This window comes from Chlorocebus sabaeus, chromosome 12, assembly GCF_047675955.1.
Source record: "Chlorocebus sabaeus isolate Y175 chromosome 12, mChlSab1.0.hap1, whole genome shotgun sequence".
NCBI lineage: Eukaryota > Metazoa > Chordata > Mammalia > Primates > Cercopithecidae > Chlorocebus > Chlorocebus sabaeus.
In genome coordinates this window covers 63,010,258-63,034,681 of record NC_132915.1, presented here as the reverse complement: position 1 = coordinate 63,034,681, position 24,424 = coordinate 63,010,258, and the positions used below count along the sequence as shown (strand labels likewise).

General features: G+C 49.6%; 1 protein-coding gene and 1 long non-coding RNA gene across 4 annotated transcripts; one reads left to right on the top strand and one right to left on the bottom strand.

Annotated features, from left to right (window-relative positions):
- Positions 1-1,105: 1,105 nt before the first annotated feature.
- MYORG (myogenesis regulating glycosidase) lies at positions 1,106-11,568 on the top strand. Of its 2 annotated transcripts, XR_012094826.1 has the most exons (3): positions 1,106-1,383; positions 5,199-11,211; positions 11,325-11,568. XR_012094826.1 is itself a non-coding variant. In XM_007968977.3 (2 exons), the coding sequence occupies exon 2, from the start codon at positions 5,262-5,264 to the stop codon at positions 7,404-7,406; it is 2,145 nt and encodes a 714-aa protein (XP_007967168.1). In that variant the 5' UTR covers positions 1,106-1,383; positions 5,199-5,261; the 3' UTR covers positions 7,407-11,568. The 2 variants fall into 2 exon arrangements, 1 of the variants encoding a protein (XP_007967168.1); XM_007968977.3 differs by having other exon boundaries at positions 5,199-11,568.
- A 3,240-nt stretch (positions 11,569-14,808) lies between these two features.
- Positions 14,809-24,412, bottom strand: LOC140712962 (uncharacterized). Of its 2 annotated transcripts, none has more exons than XR_012094828.1 (2): positions 22,629-24,412; positions 14,809-16,827 (listed from the first exon to the last, which is right to left on the bottom strand). It is a non-coding gene; the product is annotated as an uncharacterized lncRNA (long non-coding RNA). The 2 variants fall into 2 exon arrangements; XR_012094827.1 differs by having other exon boundaries at positions 14,809-14,997.
- Positions 24,413-24,424: the final 12 nt, after the last annotated feature.

Genomic DNA, 24,424 nt, shown 5'->3' with positions numbered 1-24,424 from the left:
TAGCTTGAAACAAGGACACTGAGGCTGCAGCGAGCTATGTTCGCGCCACTGCACTCCAGCCTGGGCGACAGAGTGAGACCCTCTCTCAAAAAAATAAAATATGACCCGACGTGGTGGCCCATGCTTGTAATCCCAGCACTTTGGGAGGCTGAGGCAGGTAGATCACCTGAGGTCAGGAGTTTGAGACCAGCCTGACCAACATGGTGAAACCCCGTCTTTACTAAAAATGCAAAATTAGCTGGGTGTGGTGGCACGTGCCTGTAATCCCAGCTACTTGGGAGGCTGAGGCAGGAGAATTGCTTGAACCCGGAAGGCAGAGGTTACAGCGAGCCGAGATCGTGCCATTGCACTCCAGCCTGGGCAACAAGAATGACACTCAACAATAAATAAATATAAAAATAAAATAAAAAAGAAATAAAACCTCAGAGTCTTGCCCAGCCCCCGGGGAGAAGGGCATGGCGGGGCACGCCCACTTTCCCGCAGCTTGGGCGTTTCTAACTAAAGGCTGTAACTTAGGAGGAGGGGCTGGACCCTATAAATAACTAGTCTGGGGGTGGCGGTAGGGGAGGCGAGTGACATTGCAAAATACCGAGCAGAAACCGGTCTTCTCAGTCCCTGACCTCGGACACCGCTGGTTTAGTCCGGTGGGAACCGACAGCTTGGGCTCCCCGCAGGTTGGAACTACAGCTCCCTCCGTGGGGCCCTTGATTGGAAGCACCCTGCATTGGGCGCTAAGATAATCGCGGAATTCCGCCACCACTTTTCCATATGGAACGCTGAGGGCTTGTGAGAGCGTTATACCGATATGGCCTCCACCTGCCCAAATCAGGAAAAAAGGAATTCCAATGGCGAGCCCTGCTCCTTTACCCTGCAGCTCTCTCCCTCTCATTCTCATTTCAAACCTAGCCTAGAGGTGCAAGAACCCCAACCTTCCGCAGCTGCTCCTTTCTGCAGAACTACATGTCCCAGCAGGCCTGGGGTCGAGCCCAGCCCGTTTGCGGTTAAGCAGTGGCCCAGCAGGGGCGGGCCTGCCGGCGGGAGTCGGAGACTCGGGACGCAGGACTGAGCAAGCCCGAAATGCCAGGGGCAGAGCACAGAGCAGTGGCAGGAAGGTGGGGCTGAGGGGCGGGGCCTCAGGTCCGCCTGATAACCTGGGAGGAGGGGTCGAACGTCAAGGGCAGGGCTGGACTCTGAGGCCCGAGGCGAGACTGGATGACTGGGGCGTGGCCGAGGAGCCCCAGGGCGGGGCCCGAGGAGGGGCTCAGCCGTACCCTGCCAGGCAGAGCCCCGCGCGGCGCGGTGGCAGCTTCACTCTGGTTCAAGCGCAGGGGATCGGCGGGAAGCTCCTTCACCCCCGGTTCTGCCGGGCTGTAACTGCAATGGGTGAGCCCAGCGGGAGGGCTGTGGGAGGCGGGGGGCTGCTGAAGGAGCACGATTCCTGAACTTTCGCTCCCACCGATGAATGGGTGGAGAGAGCCTGAACACCTGGGCCCATTTCACGGCCGCATTCCCGCCAGGCGACAGGTCCCTTAACCTCGGTCGGCCCCTCGGACAGTATAGCCTTCGGGCGGGCTGCTCGGGTGGCTGTGCAGTATTCCAGGCTGTGTAAGCAGTCACTCGATCCCCGCGGATCCCGTCGCCGGGCAGGAGAGGGAGATGGGCCGGATCGAGTTGCCTTTGATATTTCCATCCCCCCTCTGGGAACTGTGTTCAACTAATGATTCTACTTGGAATGGATTCCCCTCAGCTGAGCCGGGCGTGGCCCTCCCCCTTAGACCAGACTAGCCGTGGCAGCCAAGACTGAGGTTGAGGGTCCAGTGGGGAAAGGCTCAGCGGGCAGAGCCCAGGGAGGCCCACCCTGCAGACTCCACCTGCTATCACTAGCCTTGGGTTGACTAGATGGCGGAGGCAGCAGATTAGAGGTCTCTGGCACCACTGTTAACACCAGAACCACAGACTTCCTCCCCCAAAGTCCCGGTACCAGATGCCATTAAAATTGCCCTCTCTGCTGCCCCTAAGAGGCTCTCGTGGTCGGCATGGAGCAAGCAGCAGCACCAGCCCTTGGAAAAACAGGCCTCACCATGCCATGTCCATCTGATGGAAGCCGGTCCCACCAGCTCAGCCCCAGGGCTCCTTTCTGCTACTGCATTCAGGCAGCCAGGACAGATCATTATCTCCCATCTCCTAAAACTTAACACTGTGGGGAGCTGAGCTGGGATTTTAGATCCAGGCAGCCTTGCTACCTGGCTAACTTCAGACAAGTTCCTTTTTCTGTTTGGGCCACGTTTCCTCATCTGTAAAATGGACACTGTAGCTATGTCTGCTGTTCCACATTGTTGATAGAACTGGATGCTGTGGTGGCATTTGGGACACTATCATGGTGCCTGGGGTGGGTGGGTGCCCAGGCCTGTGGGCTTCTGTCTTTCATCAAAGAACATCAGATTCCGGAAAATTAAGATTCTCAAAACCTAACTATTGGAAAGGCTTTTGAATCCACCTTGGTGGCCTCTTCCTGCCTCCAGGGCTCATGAGATAGGCTGACTTCATATGAAAGTTTTGAGGTTGAGGAAGTCTCTCTCCTCTTCAGATACTGACCCCCTCTCTCCTTATTTCCTTGGTGCCCAGAATGGGGCTTTGGTTATCTTGAATGAATGAATATAAACTCACAGGTATGATCTGAACCACCTAAAGCCTTCTTTGGGTTCTGCTCAGCTTGAGGGCATCAGCTAAAGGCCACTGGCTGCATTTTCCAGGAGGGGTTTTCTAAGCTGTATCTATATAGGAATGGGGAGGAAAGCTAAGTCGTTGTAGACTGAGAGAAAGGGAATAAGAGTCTGTTCCAGACAAGCGTAGGCAGCTGGGGGCAGAGGGCACTGAGAATGAGGCCCTGAGCTAGCACTATGTGGGGAGTGCCTATGGGAGGAGCTGTGTATTGACATGTAGGATCAAATTCTGCTCTACACCTTACATTCTTGCATGGGGGAAGTGAAAAACCTGAGTAGTTCCGGCATCCCCTTGGAAGTCCCTGGGGACTTAGAGACAGACACTGGCATCTGGGAGGAGGCTAATTATTATTTGCCAGTCTCTTTCTCTTCCTCTGAGCTGGAGCAGTTGGGCAACCAACTGTCTGGCTGTGTGTATGCAAGTGTGTGCACCTGGGTGTTGCTATTTCTTTGTTGGACTCTGCTCTGAAGCCTGGGACAGGAACGGTCAGTGGCCTTGAGTGGCAGAGTAGGACACAATTCTTCCCCTGAGCCTGTGTTTCCCTGCAGTCATATCTGTTTTTTTTGTTGTTGTTGTTTGTTTTTTGTTTTATTTTGTTTTGTTTTGTCACCCAGGCTGGAGTGCAGTGGCACAATCTCGGCTTACTGCAGCCTCGACCTCCTGGGCTCAAGTGATCCTCCCACTTCAGCCCCCCAAGTAGCTGGGACTACAGGTGCGCAACACCATGCCCGGCTATTTTTATTTTTTTTTATTTTTTTTATTTTTGGTAGAGACAGGGTTTCACCATGTTGCTCAGGCTGGTCTCAAACTCCTGAGCTCAAGCGATCCGCCCTTCTTGGCCTCCCAAAGTGCTAGGATTACAGGCATGAGGACCGTGCATGGCCTCATATCTGGATGTTTAGCATATAGTATGTCAGAGTTTATGTGTGTTAGTGGTAGTGGTGGGTGTCCGATCCCTGGAGAGCAGGTAGGTGGAGGAGGTGCATTGGCCGAAGCTAGGTGGGTGAAATCTCCTGAAGCAGGTGGCCTAAAGGATTTAGGCTGGGGAAGGAATGAGCTTGGTAATCACAAGATAGGACTGGCTGGAAATGAAATCAGAACAGTAGCTGAGAACACATCATGCCTCCAATGCAAAGCACTTTTAAATTTCATCATGGAAGTAATGAGCAGCTCTCGAAGCTAGGGATAGACATAGTTTGACAAGTGCTGTAGAAAGATCACTATGGTTGCTGTGATCAGAAGGCACTGGTGAGAAAGAGGCAGAGAGGCCTGTTGGGGGAAGCGTTCAGTAATACAGGGGAAAAGTGACAGCGCCCAAACTATGACAGAAACAGGACAGCGGGTGAAACAGAGCTAGGAAGTAGCTGGCCCACAGATGTGGTGCCAGGAGCAGAGCAGGAAGGCAGGCAGGGAAATGGATTTGGTGATGGATGGCTGACAGCAGGGTGAGTTTGAGGGCAAAGAGAAGCAGATGTGAGAAACAACTGGCCCCCATGCCAGGCTCCTGCCCCAGGCCCTAATGTCTGAACCCAACTCTACCTCCCTCCAAACCAGGCCCTGGACTAAGTCTGGCTTTGGGTGTCTTCTTTAATCTCCAGATTTCATCAGGCTTTTGACTCAGGATAAAAACACATTCCTGAGCTGTTCTCCCTTCCTTCCTCCTCTCCCCGCTCTGGGGACAGGGAAGCTAGCCTACCATCCTGTTAAAAGTCTCCAGGGGAACCAGGCGAGGTGGCTAATGCCTGTAATCCCAGCAATTATGGAGGCAAGTGGATCACTTGAGGTCATGAGTTCGAGGCCAGCCTGACCACCATGGGGAAACCCCATCTTTAACAAAAATACAAAAATTAGTTGGGTATGGTGGTGTGCACCTTTAATCCCAGCTACTCGGGAGGCTGAGGCAGGAGAATCACTTGAACCCAAGAGGCAGAGGTTACAGTGAGCTGAGATCACACCACTGCACTCCAGTCTGGGTGATAGAGGGAGACTCCATCTCAAAAAAAAAAAAAAAAAAAAAAAAGTCTCAAGGAGCTGGCTGGACAATCCACCCTCTCCCACCCCAGCCATCCACACCTCTAGGAGAGCAGGACTTCTCTAGCTCCTTCTCCATCTCTTCAGCCCGAACGGCCCCATGTGTGATCCGGGGAGGCCTGGCTTATCCCGTGATCCTGGAAAGCTTCCTGACCCTCTCAGGGTTCTTTTCTCCACTGGGAAAATAAGGATGCGTGCCATCTCCCAGTCGCAGGCACCACCCCCCAGTCACAGACTCCTAATTTGGGCAAGCATTAGGACCCATGAGAAAGGGTGGGTTAGACACAGATTGTCCTGGTAAGGGTCTCACCTTTGAAACTCGTCAAGCCCTCAGGTTCCAGTATTCACCTTCCCAAAGTATACACCTCCTCGTAGCTTGCAGCAGCAAATGGAAATATCATGGGATGAGAAAGCTCAGTTCTATCTCTCTCTCCTCCTTCCAGAGCAGGTTGAGATGAGCTCGGTCAGATAGCCCCACGGCCCACTCCTTTCTTAGCAGCCCACTAATGCTCCAGAATCCTCAGGAGAAGAGCCAGGCCTATCCCCGCCGCCGCCGGTCTGGCTGCTACACAGACCGTCAGAACCCCGAGGCCATCGCAGCCGCAGCTATGTACACCTTCCTGCCCGACAACTTCTCGCCTGCCAAGCCCAAGCCTTCCAAAGAACTGAAACCGCTGCTGGGCTCTGCGGTTCTGGGGCTGCTGCTTGTGCTGGCCGCGGTGGTGGCCTGGTGCTACTACAGCGTCTCCCTACGCAAGGCGGAGCGACTTCGTGCGGAGCTGCTGGACCTCAACGCTGGCGGCTTCTCCATCCGCAACCAGAAGGGAGAGCAGGTCTTCCGCCTGGCCTTCCGCTCCGGTGCGCTGGACCTCGACTCCTGCAGTCGCGATGGCGCCCTGCTGGGCTGCTCGCTCACTGCCGATGGGCGGCCGCTGCACTTCTTCATCCAGACCGTGCGGCCCAAGGACACAGTGATGTGCTACCGCGTGCGCTGGGAGGAGGCGGCGCCGGGCCGGGCAGTGGAGCACGCCATGTTCTTGGGCGACGCGGCGGCCCACTGGTATGGTGGCGCTGAGATGAGGACGCAGCACTGGCCCATCCGCCTGGAAGGCCAGCAGGAGCCCCAGCCGTTCGTCACAAGCGATGTCTACTCCTCCGATGCCGCGTTTGGGGGCATCCTCGAGCGCTACTGGCTATCTTCGCGCGCGGCCGCCATCAAAGTCAACGACTCGGTGCCCTTCCACCTGGGCTGGAACGGCACGGAACGCTCGCTGCGGCTTCAGGCGCGCTACCACGACACGCCCTACAAGCCACCCGCCGGCAGCGCCGCAGCGCCAGAGCTGAGCTACCGAGTGTGCGTGGGCTCGGACGTCACCTCCATCCACAAGTACATGGTGCGCCGCTACTTCAACAAGCCGTCGAGGGTGCCAGCACCCGAGGCCTTCCGAGACCCCATTTGGTCCACGTGGGCGCTGTACGGGCGCGCCGTGGACCAGGACAAGGTGCTGCGTTTTGCCCAACAGATCCGCCAGCACCACTTCAACAGCAGCCACCTGGAAATCGACGACATGTACACACCTGCTTATGGCGACTTCGACTTTGACGAGGTCAAATTCCCCAACGCCAGTGACATGTTCCGCCGCCTGCGCGACGCCGGCTTCCGTGTCACGCTCTGGGTGCACCCGTTTGTCAACTACAACTCGTCGCGCTTCGGCGAGGGCGTGGAGCGCGAGCTGTTCGTGCGCGAACCCACGGGCCGGTTACCCGCGCTGGTGCGCTGGTGGAACGGCATCGGCGCGGTGCTCGACTTCACGCACCCAAAAGCCCGCGACTGGTTCCAGGGACACCTGCGGAGGCTGCGCTCTCGCTACTCCGTGGCTTCCTTCAAGTTCGACGCGGGTGAGGTCAGCTACCTGCCGCGGGACTTCAGCACCTACCGGCCGCTGCCGGACCCCAGCGTCTGGAGCCGGCGCTACACTGAGATGGCGCTACCCTTCTTCTCGCTGGCAGAGGTGCGCGTGGGCTACCAGTCACAGAACATCTCCTGCTTCTTTCGCCTGGTTGATCGTGACTCTGTGTGGGGCTACGACCTGGGACTGCGCTCACTCATTCCTGCGGTGCTCACCGTCAGCATGCTGGGCTACCCATTCATCCTACCCGACATGGTGGGCGGCAACGCCGTGCCCCAGCGTACAGCCGGAGGCGATGTGCCCGAGCGCGAGCTCTACATTCGCTGGCTGGAAGTGGCCGCTTTTATGCCAGCCATGCAGTTCTCTATCCCGCCCTGGCGCTACGACGCGGAAGTAGTGGCCATCGCGCAGAAGTTCGCCGCCCTGCGGGCCTCGCTTGTGGCGCCGCTGTTGCTTGAGCTGGCGGGCGAGGTCACCGACACGGGTGACCCCATTGTGCGCCCCCTTTGGTGGATTGCGCCCGGCGACGAGACAGCTCACCGCATAGACTCTCAGTTCCTTATTGGGGACACGCTGCTTGTGGCCCCGGTGCTGGAGCCGGGCAAGCAGGAGCGTGACGTCTATTTGCCTGCCGGCAAGTGGCGCAGCTACAAGGGTGAGCTTTTCGACAAGACGCCGGTGCTGCTCACCGATTACCCGGTCGACCTGGATGAGATCGCCTACTTTACCTGGGCGTCCTGACCCAGCCCAGGGCCCAGTAACCGCACAGCTCCCAGCCTTCATGCAGACCTCGAACCCTCCGTCACACCCGCACCATGTGCTCCCAGGAACCTCCACCTCTATGCCACCCATTAAGTGGTTGCTGACCTAAATGTGCTGGAAGCAGCTGCTGAGGGTGGGGTCTGGGGAGGGGGCACTGAAGCAATCTCCTGCTCCAACGCACAATCCTGACTGTGCCCTTTCCACCCCCACACTCACACCAGTCTGCAGAAACCTCTTCCCTGGGGTGGAAGCCAGAGAGCTTAGAGGAAAAAGGTCAGCTCTGTTCCTGTTATACATGGTTGAGGTTTCAAAGCACAAAGAGAAACCTCTCCATCCTGGCTTTGGTAGCCATCTTTTTCCATCTGAGGTGGGGACTTGATCTTATTTAAGGTCTCCAAATAGCCCCCACCACCCCCCCACACTTAGAAAGTGTGCTTTCTTAGTGTTAGAAGTCAGGCCCTGAGTCCCCAGCACTCACCTGAACTGTGGCTGATTTGGTCCCAGTCCATCTGGGGAGAAGGTGTTTGGCTAACTGACTAGGAGGCAAGAGATCCCCTCCCAGGGAACAGGAGGACTGGGCTTAGCACAGAGCCATCATCATGTTTCTTATTTGTGAAGAGACTTCTAACACTGCACTCACCCATTTGTGTACATACATGGCCTCAGCCCTGGGCCAGATGTGCCTGATGGAAATGGACTTGCAGGGCCATGCAGGCCAGACTTTGTGCCTTAACTCAAGTGTGTGTGTGCGTGTGTGTGTGTGTGTGTGTTTGTGGGGGGGGGGGGGAGACAGAGAGAGAGACACACAAATCGTGGGTCCCTGATCTATGAAATGAACACAACCTTTCTGAGGCTGGATAAACTGGAGGGGGGCATGGAGCAAATTTGAGGCTCTGATTGCTGAGCCAGCCTCCTCCGAGGTGGTTTCCCTGGGACTCTAGTAGGAAATAAATAGCCCTTTTAAGATTCCTCAGCTGCCTCACTCCCTGCACATGTGCCTGAGGTGTGGTCTAGAAGGGAGTGATGTTCTTATTCTGATGGTCTGTGCTTCTGAACACAGGCTACATGCACACGCTGACAACTACCAATAAACAGACGGGAAGGTCTTTCATCTCAGCCATTTTCTCTCTCTCTTTTTTTTCCCCAAGATGGAGTCTTGCTCTGTCACCCAGGTTGGAGTGCAGTGGCGCAATCTCAGCTGACTGCAACCTCCCCATCCTAGGTTCAAGCGATTCTCCTGCCTCAGCCTCCTGAGTAGCTAAGATTACAGACGTGCATCACTATGCCTGGCTTTTTGTATTTTTTAATAGAAACGGGGTTTCACCATGTTGGCCAGGCTAGTCTCAAACTCCTGACCTCGTGATCCACCTACCTTGGCCTCCTGAATTGTTGGGATTACAGGCAAAAGCCACCACGCCAGCCATTTCTCTTTCTAAGAAGAGCAACCTCAGTCAGAGTGAGTTTTTTCTGACTTTGCAGCTGAGTCTGGAGAAAAGTGGCATGCCAGAGAGGGTAAGTGGGAAACAGGGTGAACTTTAGCTTCTATCAACAGCTCTAGTAGCAAAATCAGTCCCCTACCCCCTAGAGAATGCAGCCCTTTCCCCACCTGATATGCTTTGGCTGTGTCCCCACCTAAAACTCATCCTGAATTGTAGCTCCCATAATTGCCATGTATTGTGGGAAGGACCTAGTGGGAGATAATTGAAATATGGGAGCAGTTTCCTCCATATTGTTCTGGTAGTAGCGAATAGGTCTCATGAGATCTGATGATTTTTAAGGGGTTTCCCCTTTCGCTTGGCTCTCATTCTCTCTAGTCTGCCGCCATGTAAGACGTGCCTTTCTGTCATGATTGTGAGGCCTCCCCAGCCATGTGGAACTTTGAGTTCAGTAAACCTCTTTTTCTTTATAATTACCCAGTCTTGGTTATGTCTTTATCAGCACTGTGAAAATGAACTAATACTGTAAACTGATACCAGTAGAGTGGGGCCCTGCTGTAAATACCCGAAAATGTGGAAGCAACTTTGGAACTGGGTAACAGGCAGAGGTTGGAACAGTTTGGAGAGATCAGAGGAAAATGTGGGAAAGTTTGGAACTTCCTAGAGACTTGTTAAATGGCTTTGACCAAAATTCTGATAATGATATGGACATGAAATCCAGGCTGAGGTGGTCTCAGATAGAGATGAGGAACTTGTTTGGTACTGGAGTAAAGGTGACTCTTGCTATGTTTTAGCAAAAAGACTGGCTGCATTTTGCCCCTGCCCTAGAGATTTGTGGAACTTTGAACTTGAGGGAGATGATTTAGGGTATCTGGCAGAAGAAGTTTCTAAGCAGCAAAGTATTCATGAAGTGACTTGGGTGCTGTTAAAAGCATTCAGTTTTAAAAGGGAAACAGAGCATAAAAGTTCGGAAAATTTGCAGCCTGACGATGAGACAGAAAAGAAAAAACCATTTTCTGAGGAGAAATTCAAGCCTGCTGCAGAAATTTGCGTAAGTAACAAGGAGCCAAATGTTAATCACCAAGACATGGGGAAAATGTCTGCAGGGCATGTCAGAGACCTTTGCAGCAGTGCCTCCCATCACAAGCCTGGGGGCCTAGGAGGAAAAAATGGTTTCATGGGCCAGGCCCAGGGTCCCCCTGCTGTGTGCAGCCCAGGGACTTGTTACCCTGCATCCCAGCTGCTCTAGCCATGGCTAAAAGGGGCCAAGGTACAGCTCAGGCCTTGGCTTCAGAGGGTGCAAGGCCCAAGCCTTGGCATCTTCCATGTAGTGTTGAGCCTGCAGGTGCACAGAAGTCAAGAACTGAGGTTTGGGAACCTCTGCCTAGATTTCAGAGAATGTATGGAAATGAATGGATGTCCAGGCAGAAGTTTGCTACAGGAGTGGGGCCCTCATGGAGAACCTCTGTTAAGGCAATGTGGGAGGGGAAGCCCCCACACAGAGACCCCACTGGGACACTGCCTAGTAGAGCTGTGAGAAGAGGGTCACTGTCCTCCAGACATCAGAATGGTGTATCTACTTACAGCTTGCACCATGTACCTGGAAAAGCTATAGACACTCAATGCCAGCCTGTAAAAGCAGCCAAGAAGTAGTCTGTACTCTGCAATGCCACAGGGGTGGAGCTGCCCAAGACCATAAGAACCCACCTTCTACATCAGTGTGACCTGGATGTGAGACATGGAGTCAAAGGAGATCATTTTGGAGCTTTAAGATTTAACTGCCCTGCTGGATTTTGGACCTGCACGGGGCCATTAGCCCCTTCATTTTGACCAACTTCTCCCACTTGAAATGGGTGTATTTATCCAATGCCTGTACCTCCATTGTATCTAGGAAGTAACTAACTTGCCTTCAATTTTGCAGGCTCATAGGCAGAAGGGACTTGCCTTGTTTCAGATGAGACTTTGGACTGTGGACTTTTGAGTTAATGCTGAAATGAGTTAAGACTTTGGGGGACTGTTGGGAAGGCATGATTGATTTTTAAATGAGAGGACATGAGATTTGGGAGGGGCCAGGGAGAGAATGATGTGGTTTGGCTGTGTCCCACCCATATCTCACCTTAAACTGTAGCTCCCATAATTGTGGGAGAGACCTGGTGGGAGATAATTGAATCATGGGGGCAGTTTCTCCCATACTGTTCTGGTGGTAGTGAATAAGTCTCACAAGATCTGATAGTTTTATAATGGGTTTCCCCTTTAGCTTGGCTCTCATTCTCTCTTGCCTGCTGCCACGTAAGACGTGCGTTTTGCCTTCCACCATGATTGTGAGGCCTCCCCAGCCACATGGAACTGTGAGTTCATTAAACCTCATTTTCTTTATAAATTACCCAGTCTCAGGTATGTCTTTATCAGCAGTGTGAAAACAGACTAATACACCACTCCTCTACCTTCTTTATTTTCTCAGTGTGGAAAATGCCTGATGAAAGCTTTGGGGCCCTCACAGATGCACAACTCAAGTGCTGATTCTATCACTCATCTACCAGCTCTGTGACCTTGAACAAGCTGCTTAACCTTGCTGAGCCTCTGTTTTCTCATATGTAAAATGATAATAATGCCTACCTCCCCAGGTTGTTGTAAGAATTATAAGCACAAATGTATGTAAAGTGCCTGGCACAAAGTGGGTGCTCAATAAAAGGTAGCTATTATAATACTATTTCTTGTTTTCTTGATTAAAAACAAGGATCCTTCTAGAACCCAGCTCTCAGCCTGGATGGCTTTCTCTGGGCCTGCCTGTGACACCCCCTCCCCAGCCCTCTGCACATAGCACCCAGTTGAGCTCTGAGTTTGTGACCCAAAGGACACTGTAGTCCAGGAGAAAGGCAAAAAGAGAGATACCTAAGGTGGAATGTCAGGAGCCAGGATTTCTGGGTCCCTGGGAGATGGAAAGTGAATATAGTTTCTTTTCTTTTCATCAGGTGTCTACCATCTACCAACTGATACTTGCTGATAAGCCTCCCCAGGCCCTGGTGTCCAGCCATGTGCTCTAGAGTAAGTATAGAAGGAGAACCCCAGGCTGGGCCCTGGAAGGTTCCTTAAATGACTGGAGAACATGACCCACACTTGAATGGTTCTTCAGCTTTCTATGCAACCTGAAACCAGTTTTACCTAACCTTGGTTTCTTCATCTTTAAAATGGAATTTCCAGGATTCACTAAGATGTGTATAAAACACTTATGCAGGGGGAGGGTGGAGGGATAGCATTAGGAGATGTACCTAATGTAAATGATGAGTTAACAGGTGCAGCACACCAACATGGCACATGTATACATATGTAACAAACCTGCATGTTGTGCACATGTACCCTAGAACTTAAAGTATAATAAATAAAAAAAAAAGAAAAAAAAGAGGAAAAAAAATAAAACACTTATGTAAAAATTGGCAAAGAGTAAGTGCTCAATAAATGGTAACTCCTATGAACTATTATAACCAAGGAACAGAGAGAGAAAAGCCTTGGCTAAAACCTGTATTATCCAATATGGTAGTCAGTAGCCACATATGGCTTCTTAAATTTACTTCTAAAATTAATTAAAATTCAGTTCTTTAGCACATTAGCCACACTTCAAATGTTCAACAGCCATATGTGACTGGTGGCTAATATATTGGACAGTGCAAATTATAGAACTTTTCCATAGTTGCAACAAGTATTATTGGACAGCCCTGGACCAAGCAGTATATGACATGGGGAGGAAGAAGATAATCTGTGAGGCTTCCCTGGAGGAGGAGTACCTTTTAGAAGGGCACTGAAGGCAGGCAGGAGTGTCTGACGGCCTGGATGGAAACCAGACTGCACACCCTGTCTGGCCAAATTCCAACAAACTGGCCCTTGGCTTGGGATCTGGTTTCTCGTCTGGCTTCTGCCATTGACCCCATTAATCACAAAAGCACAGAAGAACAAACTGAAACTCTGAGAGAGGAGGGTATTGGCCTGAGGTCATACGGAAAATTAGTAACCACAGCTGCACTAGAACTTTGGTATCCTGTTTCCAGGGATCTAGAATCTCAGACCCCGGACTCACCCCCTTTCAACAGCATGGCCCATCCCAGTCTGTATACCTCCAAGGATGGGAGCTGGCTGAAATGTGCATCTCTGAAGCTACCACCCAGTGGGCCTGATTCTAGGCCAAGAAGTGTTTCCCCTTTCTCCATTGACACTAAAAAAAGATTCAAGTAATTGGGAGGGCATGCTGAAATGTCAGGATTCACGAGGATCTTTCTTGGAGCTAGGGAAAGAGAAAAGAACTGGGCTGCCAGCTATCCCTATCCCGAATTCCCCAGGGTGCCAGGAACTCTGGCTCCTGCCAGCCTTGTCCAGTCCCCTATCCCTGCACATTCCAAATTTATCTCTCTCTGTACATCTGGATCTGGGTGGGGGCGGGTGCTGACCCTCCTCTGTGGAGCTTCCAGCAGCCTTGTCATAGCCAGAATTCCTCATTGGTCTCCCCTCTACCCCTGGGCTGGTGGGCGGTGGGTGTGATATGCATAAATGGGAACTCCCTTCTTCAGGAGTAATGGGGATGAACTGAGTGGCCATTGCAGGAAGCCTGGGACTGGAGCCTAGGCTCCCATTCTGTGACCCTGTGTTCCTGAGAGTGTGTCTCAGTTTCCCTTCCAACACCATATGAAGGGGTTGAGCCCCAGCCAAGCCTGTTCTATGAGCCCAAGCTATGGGTTTTCTGGGAGAGTTCTTGTCGTTGTTTCCCCAGATATCTGACCCTCGATCTGGCTCCAGAGCAAGTCTTATTCTCCTGGTTCCCTTCACCAAGTACTCTGGTCCCTTCTCCCCTCCCTGAGTAAGGGCCAGTGTTGACCTCTTTGTCCCCTGACCACTATCCCACACTGGAACTAATCAATTGGAGCCTGGACCACTGTAGTGGCCTCCTAACTCTTTCTGCTCTTGGACCGGGCAAACCAATCCACACAGCAGCCAAGGAAATCTTTGTGAAATTCAATCATGTCATTTAGAAAAAAATCAAAGCTTTGGTGGTGAAGGCCTCTATGATCTGGCTCCTTTTCGCTCCTCTGTCTCTGCTTCTGTGAGGGAGACACACATACACACACACACACACACACACACACCCATTTTGAAAAGCATTTGAAGAAATACTACCTTCTATTCTGGAAACAGCTATACAACCATCCCTTCCAGGAAAGGTCTGCGCGGACTCAGCCTTGAAGAAAAATGCAGTGGCAACTATGTGGTTTCCTTTCCTGCCATTGTTCGACTCAGTGGGGCTTCTGCTGATACCCTGCCCTCTCCAGACACACCCCTGCTCCCAAGGAAACAGCCTGCTTTTTATCTTAAGGCTAGTCCTGCCCAAGGATCTTTCCAGCAGCTTGAGGGAAGGGTAGAATACTCCCTTGCCTTATGTGGCAAGCCCTGGGTTGCATGGCTCCAGGGTTGGGGGGAGGTATGGGAGAAAACAGAAGAGGAGGCCCCGTTCTGGGGAGCTCTCAGTCTAGAGGACAGGAAGAGGTTGTGCCTCATGTGCTCTGTATTCTTGTGCTGTTTTTCCCTCTCAGGCCCCTTTTCCCTCCCAAGGGAGTCTAGTTGAGAACTTCCTATTACATAATCCCAAGCAGGATGGGGGGTTGGAGGGGACAGAAAGTGGATTTGGTGGGGATTGGGGAAAGGCAGACAACCAGACTCACTGAGACTGGGCCCCCATAGCACAGCTTCAAGATGGCAGCAGCAGGGGGAAGGCAGAATGGCACTTCTAGAAAAGAAAGAACGAGTTGGGCCAAAGGCTGGATGGCTAGAGGTCAGAGCCTCTACTCCCCAAACTAGGGGCCTCACCTGGGGTCACGTATCTGCACAAGAATTTCAGTTGATATTCTACCATTATAACTTCATTCCTTAAAGTCTTCAATTCAGCAAACGAGCACTTTCAGTAGAGGTGTAAGGCATTGTTTTTTAAGGTCAAAAGGGTATTTTGGTTTTCTACTGCCTCTATGAAATGCCCCTAGGAGGTGAAAGCTTAAGACCATCCTGCTGGGGAGAGGGTCATTTGATGCTGCTTCACCCTGGGCAGTGAAGGGGGTAGTGGGGAAACAGGTGGTGCTCCAGGCAGAACATCTTTCCTGTGAGTGGAAAAATAGGATGAGTGGTTATTAGGGAAAGTTTCCAGGAGGAGATGCTCTGGAGCTTGGAGGGCTCCCGATTGAAGGGGAAATTGAGGTCTCAGCCCCACATATCCCGTCATAGGTGAAACCACATCCAATACAAGGAGGTAAACTACCCACCTTCACTCACTCCCACAATATTTACCTAGTTGCCTTCCCTATCACCCAGCCTTAGTCTACCCCACAGGGGCCAGAAGATGTACATAGTTCCTTGCACATTCATCTCTGTGCCTGAGACATCACAAGAGATATTGGCCACTTTCTAAACCTTACAAACTTTGGGGGCCAGAACCTGGCTGGAACCAGTTCTTTCAGGCACAGGGACATACATAGTCTGTTGCACTTAGAACACTTGCTCCCTCTTCCCTCCCTAGTGCCCGCAATTGGCCTCTCAATAGTGTTATGCTTGAATTCCATGCCTAGCGATACCACTGAGCCTCCCAGACATAACCACTCTGGACCCCAGGTTGAGCCCTGACCCTGACCATTGATGATTCTGTCTGGACCCCACATCCTTTAAACATGACATAGGAGCTAGACTAGGACTTTGTGGCTCCTCTTCAGGGGCAGGGAACTGTTGAGTCTATGTTAAAACATGATTCTACCAAATACTGCTTTTTCAGGTGCTGGGCACAGTGGCTAATGCCTGTAATCCCAGCACTTTAGGAGGCTGAGGAGGGAGGATTGCTTGAGGCCAGGAGTTTGAGACCAGCCTAACTAATATAGTAAGACTCCATCTCTTTAAAACAAATAAACAGTGCTTTTTGTCTAAGTAAATTTCTAGAAAAAATCAAAAGCACAAAATAAATTACATTCTTTTTTTTTTTTTCAGAGACAGAGTCTTGTTCTGTCACCTAGGCTGGAGTGCAGTGGTGTGATCTCAGCTCACTGCAACCTCTGCCTCCCAGGCTCAAATGATTCTCATGCTTCAGCCTCCTGAGCAGCTGGGACTACAGGTATGCACCACTACACTCAGCTAATTTTTTGTATTTTAGTAGAGACATGGTTTGACCATGTTGCCCAGGGTGGTCTCAAGCCTGAGCTTAGGCAATCCACCTGCCTCAGCCTCCCAAAGTGCTAGGATTACAGGCATGAGCCACTGAGCCTGGCCACAAAATAAATTACATTCTATTTAAAAAGTGATATGCAATGGTAAGCAAGATTTTAGATAGTGTAACACATACAATTTGACCCACTTTTAATGGACTTCAATGATGAGTTATGATTTAGTCTAACTCTAGTTTTAGCATAAAAGTTGGGTGAAACAAAAAGTCCAAAGATACATACAGCAAAAACTGTCAGAATTGAAGGCAGAATAGACATTTCAATAACAATAGCCAGTCGCAGTCCTCACACCTGTAATCCTAGCACCTTGGGAGGCTGAAGTGGGAGGATTGCTTGAGCCCAGGAGGTCAAGATCAGCCTGGGCAATACGGTGAGACCCCATTGCTATTATAAAAAAGAAAAGGGGCTGAGTGCAGTGGCGCGGTGGCTCACGCCTGTAATCCGAGCACTTTGGGAGGCCAAGGCGGGCAGATCACAAGGTCAGGAGTTCGAGACCAGCCTGACCAAAATGGTGAAACTCCGTCACTACTAAAAATACAAAAATCAGCTGGGCATGATGGCGGGCGCCTGTAATCCCAGCTACTCAGGAGGCTGAGGCAGGAGAATTGCTTGAACCCAGGAGGCGCAGGTTGCAGTGAGCTGGAGGTTGCAGTGAACTGGAGGTTGCAGTGAGCTGAGATCACTCCATTGCACTCCAGCCTGGGCAACAGAGCAAGGCTCCATCTAAAAATAAAATAAAATAAAATAAAATAAAATAAAATAAAATAAAATAAAATAAAATAAAAAATAACAACAATATTGGACAATCACTGTTTTTACTGAGCAGTGACTGATGAAGTGTGTGTTGCTCTTTTGTTTTGTGTTTTAATTTTTTTTCTACCAAAGGTAACACGTTGATGGGTTGTTTTTCCCCTTTACTTGTTTATTAAATACTTGATAAAGTTGAGAAGCACATCACCAAAATATATCGTATTGGCCCTCCTGCCTCTTTTCTTCCCTAGTTAGTTTTTGGTTTGGTTGGAAGACAGGAGGGTCCTAAAACCATTGTTGTTATTGTGAGTTTATAAATACCATGGCTTATAAATACCATGGTGAAGAGACATCTCGAGAATGTCCGTTTTTAAAATTCATCTTACAGGTTAACAAGCCAGCCTGGTGGGATGTTTGCCATCATCACTTAACCAGTAATGGTTCTGAAAGTTTTGTGTATCCATATGGTCTTAGACCTTCTTTTAATGATTGTATTAACTTAAAAGCTCGGGTACTATTTTCCTTAAGACTGTCTTAGAGCACACTGACTGAATGTTAATGTGTGTAGCAAAGTGTTTACTTGCTTTAAATAACTAGCTCTGTAATCATTCTTTATGTTTCCAGCAGTCTCTGTAGTTGTCTTTCTTCAGATAAATATTTTTCCTGGAGTTATCTTGTTTTTAGGATGGTAAGATTTCATTCTTTTTTCCTTTTCTCCTGAAATCAATGCAGGTGGGTTGGTAAGGGATGTTGTTTTTTACTACCATGTTAGGTATACTTGGGTAGATGGGAGGGTTGCTAGTATTTTTTTAGAATCTTGCTTAATACTGTCCATTAGACCTTGTGTAATATTGGCAAAATGCTTTATTTATTTGTTTATTATTTTTTTTTAAGACAGGGTCTTGTTCTGTTGCCGAGGCTGGAGTGCAGTGGTGTGATCATGGCTCACTGTCACCTTGACCTCCCGGGCTCAAGAGATCCTCCCACCTCAACCTCCCAAGTAGCTAGTGCTTTATTTATTTATTTATTTATTTATTTATTTATTTACTTACTTACTTACTTATTTTTATTTTTTGAGACAGACTCTTGCTCTGTAGTCAGACTGGAGTGCAGTGATATGATCTCAGCTCACTGTAACCTCTGCTTCCTGGGTTCAAGCAATTCTCCTGCCTCAGTCTCCTGAGTAGCTGAGAGTACAGGCACATGCCACCACGCCCAGCTGATTTTTTTATACTTTTAGTAGGGATGGGGTTTCACCATGTTGGCCAGGATGGTATCAATCTCCCAACCTCGTGATCTGCCTGCCTTGGCTTCCCAAACTGCTGGGATTACAGGCATGAGCCACCACGCCCAGCCTAGTGCTTTAATTTTTAACTGTAGAACATATGATTCAGTTGAGTTTATTTTACTTTTTTAAGAAAAAAGTTAATGCAGAATTGGGGGGATTAACATGGGCGTGTTGCCTATGTTAGAATGACTAAGTTAAACCTCTTAATTTTTATTTGTCCAAGGCAGACATGATACAAGGACTACATACTACCAAAACAACTCCCCTGGCTGCAGAAACCACGCTGTAAGTTCCCCTGGGATGCTGACTGCCTTTTTTGCCACTTTGAACTGGTTATTGCCATGGTGGTGTGAATTCTGTCAATTCACTGGATGGGTGGGGAAATGAACATTTTGCCCAAAGCTTTAAGCAAAAGTGAGTTTTTGTTTGCTTGTTTTTCTTTTGGCTTTCACTTTTAAATCTTAAACGTTATGATTGCAGGCTGCACATGTGACAGGCAATGAGCAGGTGAAGAACCAATGGAAAAGTGTTCAAAAACACCTGCATTAGCTAACAAGCTTTTGAATGTATTGCTGTGGTCTACAGAGTAGGCTGGAGAAGGCAGCGGAGATGCTATATCAACTACTACAGCCCTAAAACAAGTTGGTGTCTCTGTGGACTTTAAAATTGTTCCTATGCAGTTTATTTATTTATTTTTTTTTTTGGTTTAATCAAATAAATAAGAGGGTTTTTCCATGGCCAAAAAAATCCAATAATAGTTGGAGATTTCCATGCCCCACTTTCAATAATACATAGAATAACTAGGCAGAAGATCAACAAGGAAATAGAATATTTGAACCAACCAGACCTAATACATCTATAGTATACTCCACGAGCAACAACAGAATAGATATTCTTCTCAAGAGTACATGGAACATCCTCCAAGGTAGATAATCTGTTATTTTATAAAATAAGTCTTAATGCATTTAAAAGGATTGAAATCATACAAAGTATATTCTGTAGTCACAATGGAATAAAATTAGAAATTAATAACAGAAGGAAGTTGGAGAAATTAACAAATGTGTGGAATTTAAACAACACACTCCTGAATAACCAGTGATCAAAGAATAAATCACAAGATAAATTAAAAAATTCGTTGAGATAGGCTGGGTTCGGTGGCTCACACCTGTAATCCCAGCACTTTGAGAGGCCAAGGTGGTTGGATCACCTGAGGTCAGGAGTTCAAGACCAGACTGACCAAGATGGTGAAACCCCATCTCTACTAAAAATACAAAAATTAGCCACGTATGGTGGCGGGCACCTGTAATCCCAGCTACCCGGGAGGCTGAGGCAGGAGAATCACTTGGACCCGGGAAGCAGAGGTTGCAGTGAGCTGAGAGCACACCATTGCACTCCAGCCTGGGCAACAGAGTGAGACTCCACTTCAAATAAATAAATAATTAGAGATAGAAGGAATTTTGGACTCCCTGAGTCACAACAGAGGAGGGACAGGCAACCCTGGACCCCCAGGTCAGTGACACATGCACTCTGTGGTCTCAGCCCAGGCCTGCCTCACAGAGTGATAAGCCTTGTCAACATGACTAAGGTCACTGGGAATGAGACAAGCCCAGACCCAAAGGAAACTGCTGGGCCACCCAGCAGTCACATCATTACACCTGTGCATTCCTCACCTGCAGCTGCTTTCCCCACCCTCAGCAAAACCTCATCATTAATGTTTTTCTCTTTCTATCTACTTTTGTTTTGTTTTGTTTTGAGACAGAGTTTTGCTCTTCTTGCCCTGGCTGTAGTGCAATGGCACGATCTCAGCTCACTGCAACCTCTGTCTCCTGGGTTCAAGTGATTCTTCTGCCTCAGCCTCCTGAGTAGCTGGGATTACAGGCACCCACCACCACGCCTGGCTAATATTTTGTATTTTTTAGTAGAGACGGGGTTTCACTATGTTGGTCAGGCTGGTCTCGAACTCCTGACCTCTGGTGATCCACCCACCTTGACCTCCCAAAGTGCTGGGATTATAGGCGTAAGCAACTGTGCCCAGCCAACACTAGTCATCTTGAGAGGGTGGGTGGGAAGGCACCCCTGAGCTAAAGGAGCAACAGTCATACCAGATGCAGATTTTTTTTTTTTTAATGAAGCAACTTCCTAAGGTGCCAGATGAGTTTTAAGAGGGGAAGTAGCCATAAGGAAAACAGAAACCAGCAATTTCTGAATATCCTGGGAAAGCTATCTGAAGGAGGCAGGACTTCAGGGGCCATAAAAGTGATGACATGAATGTTTAAACAAAGGTATGTCAAGCTAGAGACTGCTTCTCTCCAAACTGTGGTTCTGCCCAGGCTCCTTCCCTAAGTCACCCTCTGTGGAGAACTTGGGAAGGACTGGTCATTTTTCTTCTTCCTTTTTTTAAAAAATTAATTGGTTGGGCGCAGTGGCTCACGCCTGTAATCCCAGCACTTTGGGAGGTCAAGGCGGGCGGATCACGAGAACATGAGGTCAGGAGATTGAGACCATCCTGTTTAACACGGTGAAACCCTGTCTCTACTAAAAATACAAAAAAAAAAAAAATTAGTTGGGTGTGGTGGCATGCGCCTATAGTCCCAGCCACTCAGGAGGTTGAGGCAGGAGAATTGCTTGAACCGGGGAGATGGAGGCTGCAGTGAGTCAAGGTTGTGCCACTCCACTCCAGCCTGGGTGACAGAGAAAGACTCCACCTCAAAATAATAATAATAATAATAACAATAATTAATTTTGAGATAACGGTCTCACTCTGGCACCCAGGCTGGAGTGCAATGTCACAATCTTGGTTCACTGCAACCTCAACCTCCTGGGCTTAAGCAATTCTCCCCTCCTCAGTGTTCTGAGTAGCTGGGTCTACAGGTACACATCACCATACCTGGCTAATTTTTTTTTTTTTTTTTTTTTTTTTTTTGTAGAGATGGGGTCTCACTACATTGCCCAGACTGGTCTCTAACTCCTGGGCTCAGTGATCCTCCTGCCTCTCCTCCCAAAGTGCTGGGATTACAGGTGTGAGCCAATGCCACATGCCCAACCTTGGTCATCTTTCTTCTGATGCCTGTAAAAAGAAGCAAGAGGCTACACTCTGAAGCCAACCCCATGATGGAGCAAGATGCTCTTCTAGCTCCCCATTCCCTAAGCTTATTTCCCGGGGAAACTCCTGTGGAGTGTAAAGATGACCACATCAGCAATCTCTGCTTGACCTATTCACTTAATCCACTGAAACTCTACGTAAAGAACCTGGGCCATGGGAGGCGGAGCTTGCAGTGAGCCAAGATTGTGCTACTGCACTCCAGCCTGGGGGGACAGAGAGAGACTCCATCTCAAAAATAAAAAATAAAAAATAAAAATAGGCCGGGCGCGGTGGCTCAAGCCTGTAATCCCAGCACTTTGGGAGGCCGAGACGGGCGAATCACAAGGTCAGGAGATCGAGACCATCCTGGCTAAACCGGTGAAACCCTGTCTCTACTAAAAAAATACAAAAAACTAGCCGGGTGAGGTGGCGGGTGCCTGTAGTCCCAGCTACTCGGGAGGCTGAGGCAGGAGAATGGCGTAAACCCGGGAGGCGGAGCTTGTAGTGAGCTGAGATCTGGCCACCGCACTCCAGCCTGGGCGACAGAGCGAGACTCTGTCTCAAAAAATAACTAAATAAATAAAAATAAAAATAAAAGAACCTGGGCCAGCACTTTGGGAGGCTGAGATGGGTGGATCACCTGAGGTCAGGGGTTTGAAACCAGCCTGGTCAACATGATGAAACCCCATCTCTACTAAAAATACAAAAGTTAGCTGGGCATGGTGGTGGGTGCCTGTAATCCCAGCTACTCAGGGGGCTGAGGCAGGAGAATTACTTGAACCCAGGAAGTGGAGGTTGCAGTGAGCTGAGATCGCGCCACTGCACTCCAGCCTGGGAGACAGAGCAAGACTCCATCTCAAAACAAAACAAAACAAAACAAAACAAACAAACAAACAAAAAAGAACATAAGAACCTGGGAAGGACTGGACTCTAGAACTCTGAGACTCTGACAGCCAAAGAGCTGGTAAACTGGCTGAGGTCCCAGGGGAGAACTCTCCCTCAGAGGGGCTGGGGCAGGGCTCTCCTCCAATTTTAGATTAGTTCTGACCATCACCATTCTCTGGAGGAAAACTTCAACATGGAAGCATCTCCTGAACTGGTGCAACTCTGCTGAGGTCTCCCTGAGGCCTGGCCTAACCCAAAGTGCAGCATCGGCAGAGTGCTGCTCTGCCAGTTGAGAGGGGGTAGTAGGGCATGGGAGCTGGACTTTGTAATGCTCTGGCACCTCTGAGTTCAGATTGAACAAGCCCCAATGACCAAAAGCAAAGTGGTGATGTTGTCAAAGGCTACTCACCTGCTACATCCCAATCTCAGCTCCTCTCCCTCTCCCACCCTCATCCACCTCCCATAACATGCTTTAGTCCCACCCTACTGTCAATCATTCCTGCAAAGAATACAACTTACAGCCGGGCGCGGTGGTGGCTCACGCCTGCAATCCCAGCACTTTGGGAGGCCGAGGCGGGTGGATCACAAGGTCAGGAGATTGAGACCATCCTGGCTAACAAGGTGAAATCCCATCTCTACTAAAAATACAACAACAACAACAACAAAAATTAGGTGGGAGTGGTGGTGGGCACCTGTAGTCCCAGTTACTCGGGAGGCTGAGGCAGGAGAATGGCGTGAACCCAGGAGGCGGAGACAGCAGTGAGCCGGGATCACACCACTGTACTCCAGCCTGGGTAACACAGCGAGACTCCTTCTCAAAAAAAAAAAAAAAAGAAAGAAAAGAATACAACTTACGGGTGACCTCTTAACCGAAGTACCTACATTTTAATGGAATACTCTGTAAGGCCCAGATGAATGACTTCAAAGCTATATATATATAGCTCTATATATATATATTCTAAAGCAGTCTTCCCTCTGGCACCCACTCCTCAAAGCACCCCACATATAGATACTGCCAGGGCCATCCACCTTGTTAAGTCTCAATTTCCCCAGCAATAAAAATGAGCAGCCAAATCAGGTCATTTTCCAAGTCCCTTCCAACTTTGATGTATGAGATCTTAGACTTGAGATTCCACAGCCTCCCATTCTGAGAGTGCGGAGCCGGCCAGCCCTTGTTAGGAGGCAGCTCGTCTGTGGTTTGGCACCACTGCCCAGCAGGCATTTATTAAATCAGTGCGACGTGGTCCCTGCTGGCCTGGAAAAAGAACATTAAGCTCCAAAAACTTCCTGCAGCAGGCCTCCTTCAGAGAATGCTGCTCAGAGGGTTGAGGAACAAAACCATTCAGACCCCTGGCTGTGCTCCAAGATCCTGTTCACTAGTACTTTTGCCCTGTCTGCACGGAGAACTGGGGACTAAAAACATCTGGAAGTCTGCTTAAGACCTGGGCAAGTTGTCTTTTCTTCCTTTGGGGGTGGCTGTTCTTGACCCTGGTAATCCAGGCTGACCTCTGCCAATGCCCCTTCGCTTTCAATCTTCTGCACTTCATTGGGCAATAGCTTTCTAATAAAATCCACATGAATCCAGCTGCTAACAGCTCCTGGAAGGGCTGTGGGATCTAACACCTGCTCCTGCATTCCTTGAGCCCTAGTAGCAAGGGAAAACAGGGCTGAGACCCAACTGTAGCATCTCTGGGTCTTACAGTGGAGTTGTGGACAAAGAGAGTGGATAGGAAGGCTGGGTGTGGTGGCTCACGCCTGTAATCCCAGCACTTTGGGAGGCCAAGGTGGGTGGATCACCTGAGGTCCAGAGTTCGAGACCAGCCTGACCAACATAGTGAAACCCCGTCTCTACTAAAAAATACAAAATATTAGCCGGGCGTGGTGGCGGGCGCCTGTAATCCCAGCTACTCAGGAGGCTGAGGCAGGAGAATCACTTGAACCCAGGAGACAGAGGTTGCAGTGAGCTGAGATCGTGCCATTGCACTACAGCCAGGGCAAGAAGAGCAAAACTCTGTCTCAAAACAAAACAAAACAAAAGTAGATAGAAAGAGAAAAACATTAATGATGAGGTTTTGCTGAGGGTGGGGAAGGCAGCTGCAGGTGAGGAATGCACAGGTGTAATGATGTGACTGCTGGGTGGCCCAGCAGATTCCTTTGGGTCTGGGCTTGTCTCATTCCCAGTGACCTTAGTCATGTTGACAAGGCTTATCACTCTGTGAGGCAGGCCTGGGCTGAGACCACAGAGTGCATGTGTCACTGACCTGGGGGTCCAGGGTTGCCTGTCCCTCCTCTGTTGTGACTCAGGGAGTCCAAAA